At 41.8% G+C, this 12,476-nt stretch overlaps 1 protein-coding gene across 1 annotated transcript in view; it reads right to left on the reverse strand.

Annotated features, from left to right (window-relative positions):
- Window positions 1-12,476, reverse strand: part of LOC136260760 (uncharacterized) — a 24,631-nt gene continuing 12,155 nt past the window's right edge. The window contains exon 5 of the mRNA XM_066054620.1: window positions 1-374. Within this exon, the coding sequence (XP_065910692.1) occupies window positions 213-374 (162 nt within the window). The 3' untranslated portion in view covers window positions 1-212. The remainder of the gene's footprint in view (window positions 375-12,476) is intronic.

The raw sequence follows: 12,476 nt of genomic DNA on the forward strand, positions 1-12,476 counted from the left end.
TACACACGTCAGTTCATTTAAAACAAAAAAAATAAACCACAAGCAGCCACAACTGAATGACCTTAAATTTGATACCTTACAATAATGATAGACCAAATCGTGACTCATATTTTATAGATACACAGTATTCAATATAATTATTGTGTTTATTTATGATATGCACATATACACAGAGATGAGGAATAAGTGTGAAGGCAGAAAATGAACCTTTATTAAACAAAAAAAATAATTGCGAGTGCAATGCTTGCAGGTAGCAAAATACCAACACAACAAAATCCAGCACCAAATCCACAACCAAATGGTGAAAAACAATTAGATACTTCAGCTGCCTTTTTAGCATTTTCATATCGACCAGCTTTGAAGTCAATTTCTGCCTAATAGTATAAACACATGTAACTACAGTGGAACTACAGTAGAACTTTGTTAAATAGGGTCATCCATGAGACCCACAATAAGTGGTCCTATAAATGAGGTGGCCTTATTCATATCAAAACATATGTATGGGATTTGTCAAATCAAGCATTTTCAGGTGGTCAACATTAAAAGTTTTCAAAACACTGGGTTAAACCTTTAAAAATTAAGAATTATGCAGTAAATAAATCTAATATCTGTTTAATATCTTTTTTGAAACCTCAACTTGGTAAAACAGGCTGATCATAAAATCTCATCATTCCTGGTCCAATACAAAATATACATTACATACAAAAACACTAATTTACAACCTTTAACACACAAAATCTCTACAGTGCACCATACAATGAAAGAAAGCTCTTGAATTTCTCTATCCAATTCCGACTGTACAAATGGGAAAATTCTGCCATAGTGACAGTTATTTACTGCTGATGATGACAAAATACACGCTCCATACATTAACCTATTGGAAAATTTAATTATCTCGGTGGGAAAATCCCAATTTACAAGTTGTTATCCTCAACCAAATTTGCTAAATTTGGTATCATTCTACGCAGCAAAGGATGCTTAATAAGTCTCTGACCGTACAAATTGTTAAACAGGTTAGTTTACAGAAATATGTTTAAAAACACGTTTTTACAGGCATTCTGAACACATAAATTTCATGGTACAAGGTTCCTTTTCAGCTTCCCCTTCGTTACTACACAAAGAACTTACACATTAATCGAATCACCTTTCATCAAGGAATCTGATAAACCAAATTTCGTGTCTGTCAACCAGAGTACGTGGAAGTTATGGCGCCTTGTTTAGAAGGCAGTGTTATTTTATATGAAACGGGCATAACCCATTCGGAAATCCGGAATATCTTACACAAGTTTGATATGTACTGAGAACCTTGGCCTTAAAACTGGTCTTGTAAAGGATGTTAACAAGCACACAACTGCATGGTTAGCTGTTGTAACATTCATCAATAATTTATGGGTTGAAGACATAAATACACCAGGAAGTGAAATCCATGCAAAACCACCAAGCTTTATAAAATGAGCGCGGTCTTCAAAAAACCAGGATGTAAAAAAGTTGTGAAATCAAAGATAGGCAGACATATTAATGATAATAAATTTATTATACCACCAAGTACTAAAGATAATACGAAATGCGGTTAAAATTACATCATTAATAATGAATGAATAATGAATGAATAAATAAATATAATAATGTTTGAGAAAACTACAAGGCCTAAGGCTTCGTACTCACTGGGAATAGAATCCATGTTGTATGAAGAGACAATGGGCGGGTGTTTTTGTGGAGGTGATAGAAACGTATGATTCTATTTAATGCCGATCAAAACAGTTAGCATGTGACACCCACTAGACAAGCGAACTACTGTTCATTTGTGTTTGAAAGTGGGCGACAGCGAGTATTTCGATTGGAAGATGAGTGGTTGCTACACCTGCTTAATAAACAACATGAGTGGAAGTTGCTACTAATCGCTGGAGGTTGCCGGGTCAAAACGTCTTGTTTCTTTAGTCTTGCATAACTAGGGTACCTTCACTCGTGTATGGGATGGGAGAAAGCCTCACCTGGCAAGTCATTGTGCGAAGAAGGTGCAGTTTCCAGCTGGTAAGTTTGTGTGATGATGCATGGCTCTCCACCTGAAGCCTTTTAGTGCCAGGAGTGCCCAGACTGATCACTGATATGGGCCCTGAGAAAACTACATAAATATTCGCTGCTAAATTGCATCCCATGTACTGAACGTTGATGGAGAGAACAAACACAACATACACAAAATGTGCCCTTAGGCTGATAATTGCTGTGTGCATGGTTGTGCTATTGTTATATGTAGCTAAGTGTGCCGCCATCAGCAATGCTCCACATACTTGTGCACACTGACATATCCATGAAATTCTGGTATTGCATTTCAGTCACATTTGTTCTCCAAATTTTTTTTGGTCTTGCAGCATATCCACAGCATCATGTGATCATTTTAGTACAAATAACCCAGCTCATGTTAAATATAATAACTCAGATATCAGTTGTAGGTGACAGACAGTTGAAATACTCTGCTTTTATCCCAATCTTACCGTGGTCTGCTCTTGGTAACTCCAGCCATGTCTTAATCCAGCGCTCTAATCCATCCTCATTATGTAATGCAAATTGTGTACAATTACATAAAATTAATGTAATAAGTATTCATTGGATGTTTAGCTTTACTGTTTGTAGGTGTCAGATTCAATACCATGATTCTCACAATTTAAAGTGCAATCTCACGTCCTCACATCTCCATGGTCGGATAATCACTGATTGTAATTGCATACTAATGCATCCCTTATGTTTAAGTGCCAGTCAATTCCTTTAGAATTGTATTACTGTGCATCTTTTCTACCTGCACACACTGTGTTGGCCATGCACTATTTGTACATACCCCATTAGTAGGTTGTCCCATTGGTGGTTGTACTTGGTTGTATTTGCCCTAGGCCTAGATAATGAGTATTAATAAATAACTAAATAACGCACAAAGGCCATTATTAAACTTTATTATCATTGCAGCCATTTCATAGCTGCCATGTTTGATTTCATAACTTTTGTTCACCCAGGCTTTTTGAAGGCTATACCCTTTTTATACAGCTTGGCTGTTTTTACATGCACTATTTAGTGATTTACAATATATATATAAAAAAACTATCCCAACATATAAGGGGCAATAGCATTAACACAATATTGCCATAATACAATTCTGGACTCTGCATGAAGAGCATTAATTAGATTGAGATACTCTAAAAGAACAGTCACACATGTGGTAAGAAATGTACATTTTCATAGATAGCTTGACAATGTAATGAAACTTTTAAAATCAATACTAGTTAAAGTACTGTGGCAGTAGCATGAGGGTGTGGTTGAGAGACAAATATAGCATGGGGCAAAGGTAAATATGTTATATTTGACTCAAGGCCACACCCAAGTGCTACATTTTCCATAGTGCACAAGCGTACATGGTGCTTAATGTATGGATCCAGAGTTGCAGTCAAGGAGAAAAAGTAAGCAATTAATGTTGACCTGGAATGGTGTGAATAGATTAAAGTGATCAGTGCTGAGTTATCACACAATTTCAGATTCAGAATTCACTGGACTTACAGTGATGGACAGTTTAGTGGACTGAGTTATACGATGGAATTACAAACATTCGTTGTACATCCACTAATTTGCCGTTAATTTCTAATAATAATTATAATATGGTAACATTGTTGACAGCTTTGTTAGTGAGGTAATTGTGGTTCTATCCCTGAAGCTATACATCAAAGTAAACAACTGGGAGTAAATGGTGTTTAAACCCCAGTACATATGTGACCCAGTCTGAGAAAACCGGTTTTATCGCCCATGTCAACAGATTCGATTGTTCACCCAGGACACACAGCTACATGAATAAACTATCTAATTCCACATTTAAAATCAGCTAGACTCGAGTGGTCTGGTTTTGCTGGCTGCTTTTCCCAAGCCCAGTGGCGATCCGTACGTGTGGTGTGGGGCCTTAATGGAGCTCTGGTCAGCCTGGGAATGACTGTGTGTGGCTGTACAGCTCTGTGGTGTTGATTAAGTACCTCTGCTGTGAGTTTCCTTTCATTTTAGCCAGTTTTGAGACCTCATTGGCTCAAAACTTGGCCTAATTCATCCCTTGGCCTTCCTATTCAATTTTTGAACACCATCTTGCCCGCCTTCCAGGGTCCCCGCCTCCCACCCAATTTGCAGCTCGCCTGATACAGTCAACCTCGGTTTAAAAACTATTTAAAATGGCGGGAAACTTAGTTGTTGGCTACTTGCACAGTGGATGCTCTGGAAGGTAAGGGATTGGTGTAAAACATGTGAAAATTTGGTACACATAGCTTCAACCATTGGCGAGCTACAACATACTAAATACTTAAAACCGGCATTTCAATACTTTTAAATAGGCGATTTTGATACTTTTAAATAGGCGATAAGCCGGGTTTTGAATCAAAGCAAATGGAAACCATACACACCATAAAATCTACATGTTCAGCAAAAATTGAAGCCATACCATTACAAAAACTACATATTTAGCAAACAATTAAGCCATACACAACTGACATGCTTATTAACACATTGTTTATTAACTTGACTACTTCAAAGTGTGGGATAGAAGATAGTTAAATCCCACCTGCACTTGTAGGATATCTAGTTATCAACACCTTGGCTTCATCTCCGATTGATAACAATATCCTATGAGTGCAGGTGGGGTTTAACTATAACTCATTCCAGTGTCTCTGTGGGTTGTGCATGGTTGTGTCACATTCACACAAAGTGTGCTTTATGCATATGTCAAAGCATTGCTGCATGAAAAATAAAATGCGAGGCACACGGCTGAGATGCTAATAAAGCACGAGGCAAAGCCAAGTGCTTTATTAACATTGAAACCAAGGCCAGGTGCTTTATTTTTCATATAGCACAAGCAAGGCAATGCTTTAAATGATTTATGGAACTTTCTAGTCGTGTAGCTAGCTGCACCATACACTAGGACTCGTAATTAACAAGCGTTGCACAAACTATTATCAGCCTGAATGCACACAAACTAGTTTAACAAAGTAACTCATGTATAGTTCACCATATTTTGGCATAGAAGACGTTCATCACGTATTATGGCAGGTTATAGTCAAAACCTACAATCGATTCTATTGTGACACATGGTGAAGTATTTCCGTGATATCTCCAGGATTTATCCGTTTACATTAACAGCAACGTTACCTTCTCCTACCCATCATCGAAGCATCTAGGTATGTCTATAAAAACAAGAATTTGTATTCACTGGGGGTGATTGATCACTCAGCGCAGCGAGGCTATCAGCCTTCACCGGCTTGGGTGATTAGTCGTACTAGCGTGAGCACGCACATGGGCAACTGTGCTTTATTGCCCACAAAGGAGGAAATTATACCATACTTTAATGAAAATATAGCACACTTGGCACAGTATGGAAAATAAAGAAAAAAATTTTAACAGAATATTCTACTAGCTAACTAACTGCCTGTCTGATTCCCTCAGACATGTGTAACTCAATAACAGCTAAGGGTACGGGCTTGATTTTTCACTGTTAGATGTTGCTTTAACCTGACAGGTGCTTTTTGGCATACCGGAGTATGTACAATGTACACATCATGGACTTGCCTTGCCCTCCTTATAGTGTCCAATGACAACACAAAGTGTCAATTTGTGGTAGTTAGCTAGTGTGCGATAGCTTCTCTATGTTTGTAACAGAAATTCTCTGTAATGACTGGATTGATTGCAGAGGTGCTTCCCATGTTTTCATTTGTAACATTAGGCCAATGAAACTTGATTACCAGTTTCTCGCTCAGATTTTTGAAAATTTGATGCGGGCGGGCGGTTATTATTCATTATTCATTATTTTTCCAAAAGCACAACACACATCCAAACATGAAGATTTCTGCCAAAAAACAGTGAGAACTACACTGATTACTCTTGAATTAAATAGCTAAAGTACGTTACTAATCTATAACAAGTGATTTTTCCATTAGAGTATAGCTGATTGCTCTATTAGAGTAAAAGTGACTGTTCTATTAGAGTATTTCGATCTGAATACCAATAATGAAATTCCATGCGGGCGTATCAAAAACATGCGGGCGATGATGCGAAACTGCTAATCAAGTTTCATTGGCCTTATGTATCAGGCTGAACGTAGCTGAAAACAAAGCATAATCACAAATGATAGGTGGGGTGAGCATTCAGAGGTATGCACTAGTTCACCAGTCCAATTCTAGTCTATTTCTACTGTGTTGGTAGCTACAGGTAAACTAAGTAACATTTTAAAAATACAAATGTGACTGCTGTATTAGATCTGAACATTTCATACCTTTGCTTGACCAGTTTCAGACCCCCCAGATATCCGCCTCTGGGTTTATAACCTCTGGACAGGGAAGAGTAACAACTTACCTGTCTCATAGATTGTAAATATAAACTCCTATCATTGTTTCTACTATAGGCATGATACTCATCAATATGACTAAAAATGTTGTTTACTCTGTAAATAAAAGTTAACATCATTGACTGTTACGGGAGGTAAAGGGGGGATAATGGGTCATGTGAACCATGCAGCATTACTATTTATAGCTGTGCATGTACGCACTCAACTCATGGCACAGACAAAAGTATTGGAGTTGCAGATTCTGTCCAGCTCTATCAGTTGAATAGCAGCCCATCATGCCGAAAACGTCGAAGAAGTCGAGTTCTTCAGCTGACCAAGACCTAACACAGGCCACTATCGCCCAACTTGCCAGGCTGACAGCAGAAGTACTACGTCACACCCTACACCCAACTGCAGCAAGTACAGCCGCAACCACAAGTACAGCCACAACCACAGCAGGTACAGCCACAACCACAGCAGGTACAGCCACAACCACAGCAGGTACAGCCACAACTGCAGCAACTACAGCCACAACTGCAGCAGGTACAGCTGTAACTGCATCAAGTACAACTACAGCCACAACCACAGCAGGTGCGGCCACAACTGCAGCACAGCTACAGCAAATACAGCCACAGCTGCAACAAGTACAGCCGCCATTGCAGCAATTACAGCACCAACTACAGCCTGTACAACTGCCACCACAACAGCTCCAACAACTTCAGCTACCCCACTACACAGCCCAGCAACTGTCAGTGCCAGTACCAACCCAACTGCAGCAACAGATCCTCAGAGGTGAGTATGTTGATTTCTCTGTACTGCTTGACAAGGCATCATTTGTTGATACTACACACACCACACAACACAGCATGCACAAACCTCCACCAATATCCTCATTTCCCATGTGGATGCAGGCATGGAACACCTACCTGACAGTTATTCTCACACACAACCCTGCACGTGCCCTTGAGCTGGTTGGCTACCAGAGAATTATCACCTCCACCAGCCAATCCCTTCCCTTAAAGACTTGGTTCAGGTATGGCAGCCAATCCCGCACCATGGCTGCCTCCAACCCTCACCTTAGGTGGGATCAACGCCTCCCAGACTTATGGCATGAAACTGTTACCAGCACTACTAATACTAACACACAGCATTGGCCATGTCCCTATTGTGGTGCCAAGAACTATTTCCCAACAACTTCCTTCACTCGCCCGTTCGTGACAGCTCGCAATGCACTAGACCACCTAATCGCAGAGAACCCGGACCTCCAATATGCGGTGACTATAACAATGGACAGTGCTCAAGAAACGCATGCACCTATCAGCACATCTGCTTGTCTTGCAAGGGCCTCCACCCCCGTATCTCCTGTCCAGACAGGAGACCAGTTACCCACAAACAGTGAGGCCATGCCTAGCCATGCATACACAACATACACTACAACTTTGGAACACACTCCATGCACTGAAGTTATAGGGTACACACGCACTAAACTTCACAACACACCTCATGCAGTAGCAGTGTAGGCAGTGGCCACAATGCATCATACATTGAACCTTTAGAATACAACTCATCCATGGAAGACTTACTCTATGTACACACCCCTTATACTAGTACTTTGGGACGTAATTCCTACATATTCACGCACTCTTGAACTAATACACACTCATTGGGCACAAAAGTTCCCCAGCCTACACACATACCATTCACTAATCCCCCAAAGTCACTATGCACCCCTGCAGAGCACCTACCACTGCAACTACAGAATCTTATTACAATACATAAGGTACACAGTACCCCAATCAACATACATAATCTCCATAGGGAACTTCTATCTCACCCCAATCAAACATATGTGCAAGCTCTTATTTACAATCTCCAACATGGCTGTGACATCGGCTACACCGGACCACACTTTATGCATTTTAGCAACAACCTCCCCTCCGCATCCCAGCAACAAGACATACTAGATGCCAACATCACCGCAGAGTGCCAAGCAGGTCGCATTTTGGGTCCTTTCAGAACCCCTCCACTCCCCAACTTCTGTTGTTCAGGACTGGGCTTGGTCCCCAAGCACGATGGGAGCTGGCATGCAGTTTACCACTTATCTGCTCCTTACGGATCCAGCATCAATGATTCCATCAATTCGCAGGACTATATGCTATCTTACTGCTCAGTGGACGATGCATTTTCCATGTTAGGAAGGGGTGCTTTAATGGCCAAGATAGATCTCAAGAATGCGTTCCGCCTCATCCTGGTGAGACCAAAGGACTGGAATCTCCTTGGAATTAAATGGCATGACCAATTTTACATCAATACCTGTCTCCCATTTGGCCTCCAATCTGCCCCCTTCCTCTATAACCAACTAGCTGATGCTATTCACTGGTCCCTCCAACACAACCATGGTGTGTGCCATGTTCTACATTATCTGGACGATTTCTTTACTGCCGGCTCACCTGGCTCAACAGAATGCTCACACAACCTGCAAGCAATGCTTTCTCTCTGCACAACCATCAACGCTCCTGTTAAGACCTCTAAAATTGATGGACCCTCAACCAGACTCACATTTCTGGGGATTGTCATAGATACTGAGGGGATGACCGCCGGTATCTCACCAGAAAGAAAGGCAGACCTCATTTTATCAATTCAGTTGCTTAGGTGAAAGGACAAATGCACCAAATATCAACTACTTTCCCTAGTAGGAAAGCTGTCATTCGCATGCAAAGTAATCCCAGCTGGTAGAATCTTCCTCCGCCGCTTGATAGACCTTAGCTGCACAGTATCACAAATGCATCACTGCCTCCACTTATGTACAGATGCACACTTAGATCTCGATTGGTGGCTGGCCTTTCTCCCCACCTGGAGTGGAACATCATACATCCTAGAGAGCAGCTGGTCCACCTCCCTATCAATGTCTCTGTATACAGACGCTTCCGGCACCTTTGGCTGGGGGGCTTACTGGTCTGGACGTTGGATCTAAGCAGACTGGTCACCTGACCAAATAGGCAGAGACATTGCATGGAAGGAGCTATTTGCCATAGCATCAGCAGTCAACACTTGGGGCCACCATTGGCCTCGAAAGAAAGTATTAGTGCATTGTGACAACCAAGCAGTTGTAGACATTTGGAAAAAAGGTTCCACAGTTTGCTCGCAAGTTATGGCCTTTGTCCGCATGCTTTATTTCTGTGCAGCACAACACAACATACATATCATAGTTACTCACATTGATGGCACTAACAATTGCATTGCCGATGCTCCAGGTACAATGTTTTCACAGACTTGCCCCGGAAACAGCCAACAACCCAGATACCATCCGTGCATGGCCGATCCAGCTCTTAAGGGACTCCTCAGCCACTATCAATCCTTAGGGGTTGCTGCATCAACCAGGAGAACATACCAAGCTGGAGTTAAGGCACTTCATCAATTCTGTGCTCAATACGCTATTGTAGCCTTCCCAGCCTCATCACTCACCCTACGATACTTCTGCTGCTATATGGCTTGCCAGGTATCGTATAAAACCATCAAAGTATACCTTGCTGGCATCCATCTGGAACACCTAGAGAGAGGCTTTGAAGACCCTACAAAAGATGAACTGCTTCACCTGCTCTGCACAGGAATCAAGAGGTCACAAGGCATATCAACTCGCACCCACCTACCCATTATCATCAGCGCCCTCCAAACATTAAAATCACGACTCCGTGTCGACTCTTCTTTCTCTCCCCTTGAGAAACGTCTGCTCTGGACAGCATTTACCATGGCTTTTTATGGGTTCTTGAGAGCCAGTGAATTTGCAACCCCATCCCTAACCTGGCAGTATGTGCAACTGGTTGGCAATAAGTATACAATTTTCATTGAGCAGTCTAAGACAGACCCCTTCTGTTGTGGCCATACAATCACCATTCATGCTAGTGGCACATCCACCTGCCCTGTCAGAGCACTGCAGCTATATGTTGAGGCAGTCCTCCAACCTCAGGACAATTCACCAGTTTTTAAAGGTGGCAGATTTTCCCCATTAAATAGACAGCAGCTCACAAACGCCATTCTCGCCTTCTGCAGGACACAAGCTACAGCCAGCAGAACTACTCTAGTCACAGTTTTAGAAGTGGTGCAGTGACCACTGCTGCTGCAGCAGGCATACCAGATTGGCTCATCAAAGTCCTTGGGAAATGGAGCAGTGCTTACCAACTGTACATACACTCCTCTCCAAAGATGTTACAATCAGTACCAGCACTCCTTGCCCATGCCAACATTTCCAGTGGGAATAAAGCAGCCTCTGAAGGTTAATCTCAGTTCCTCATATGTTAGCCCTGTTTGTTGTGTGTGTACTGCTAGATAGACTCATTCTGTATGTGTGCTGCTAGATAGGCTCATTGTATGTATACTGCTCAACATGTTCAGCTTATGTGTACTGCTAGATATGCTCATCGTACTGGTAGATATGCTCATCATATATGTGTACTGCTCAATATTGTATGTGTACTGCTCGATATGCTCACTGTATGCCCACTGTATGTCTTGTTATGCTCGTTGTTTGTCTGCTTCTCATCATGCTCAGTGCATTGCTCAATATGTTCATACTGCTTGACATGCTCATTGTATGTCTACTACTCATCATGCTCAGTGTATGTGTATTACTAGATGGGCTTGTTGACGTGTACTGCTTGTCATGTTCAGTGTATGTGTACTGCTCATCACACTCAGTGTATGTGTATTGCTCAATAGGCTCGTTGTATGTGTACTGCTTGATATGCTCGTTGTATGTGTACTGCTTGTCATGTTCAGCGTATGTGTGCTGCTCTTCATGCTCAGTGTATGTGTATTGCTCGATATGCTCATTGCGTGTGTACTGCTTGTCATGCTCGTTGTATGTGTACTGCTCGTCATGCTCAGTGTGTGTGTGTACTGCTTATCATGCTCAGTGTATGTGTATTGCTTGACATGTGTACTGCTTGTCATGTTCAGCGTATGTGTGCTGCTCTTCATGCTCAGTGTATGTGTATTGCTCGATATGCTCATTGCGTGTGTACTGTTTGTCATGCTCGTTGTATGTGTACTGCTCATCATGCTCAGTGTGTGTGTGTACTACTTGTCATGCTCAGTGTATGTGTATTGCTCTACATGTGTACTGCTCATCATGCTCAGTGTATGTGTACTGCTCGACGTGTGTACTGCTCATCATGCTCAGTGTATGTGTATTGTTCATCATGCTCACTGTATGTGTACTGCTAGACGTGTGTACTGCTCATCATGCTCAATGTATGTGTACTGCTCGACGTGTGTACTGCTCATCATGCTCAGTGTATGTGTACTGCTCGACGTGTGTACTGCTCATCATGCTCAGTGTATGTGTACTGCTCATCATGCTCAGTGTATGTGTATTACTCGACATGCTCAGTGTATGTGTACTGCTCATCATGCTCAGTGTATGTGTACTGTTCATCATGCTCAGTGTATGTGTACTGCTCATCATGCTCAGTGTGTGTGAACTGCTCATCATGTTCAGCGTGTGTGAACTGCTCGACATGCTCAGTGTATGTGTACTGCTCATCATGCTCAGTGTATTTGTATTGCTCATCATGCTCAGTGTATGTGTACTGCTCGACATGCTCAGTGTATTACTTGATAGGCTCGTTGTATGTGTATTGCTTGTCATGCTCAATGTAATGCTTGTCATGCCGTGTACTGCTCGACATGCTCATTATGTGTGTGACGCTGGATTTAGCTTATTACATGTGGGGACCCTAACCCATCTGCGTGTGCAATGTGGTTATTGTTTGTGCATAATTTTGAGTTTGGGAAAATTGGGCGCAGTGAAGCTGCTTGACCAGAATAATGCTCGCTACTTAATAACTATGGTGACGAGATCACGTCATTAATGCAGAATGCTGTGCACTAACTTGGTCAGGCACTTCACTCAGCCACATTCTGGGCTGCTCAATATTTTCCCAAATTAGGCCAATCATGCACCTGAGCTTGGGTAAGCTTGGCTAATACAATAAGATGTTTACTCTGTAAATAAAAGTTAACATCATTGACCGTTACAGTAGGTAAAGGGGGATAATGGGTCACGTGCACCATGCAGCGTTACTATTTATAGCTGTGCATGTGCGCACTCAACTCAAGGCACAAGTGAAAGTATTGGAGT

The sequence above is a fragment of the Dysidea avara genome, chromosome 7 (genome assembly GCF_963678975.1).
Source record: "Dysidea avara chromosome 7, odDysAvar1.4, whole genome shotgun sequence".
Lineage (NCBI taxonomy): Eukaryota > Metazoa > Porifera > Demospongiae > Dictyoceratida > Dysideidae > Dysidea > Dysidea avara.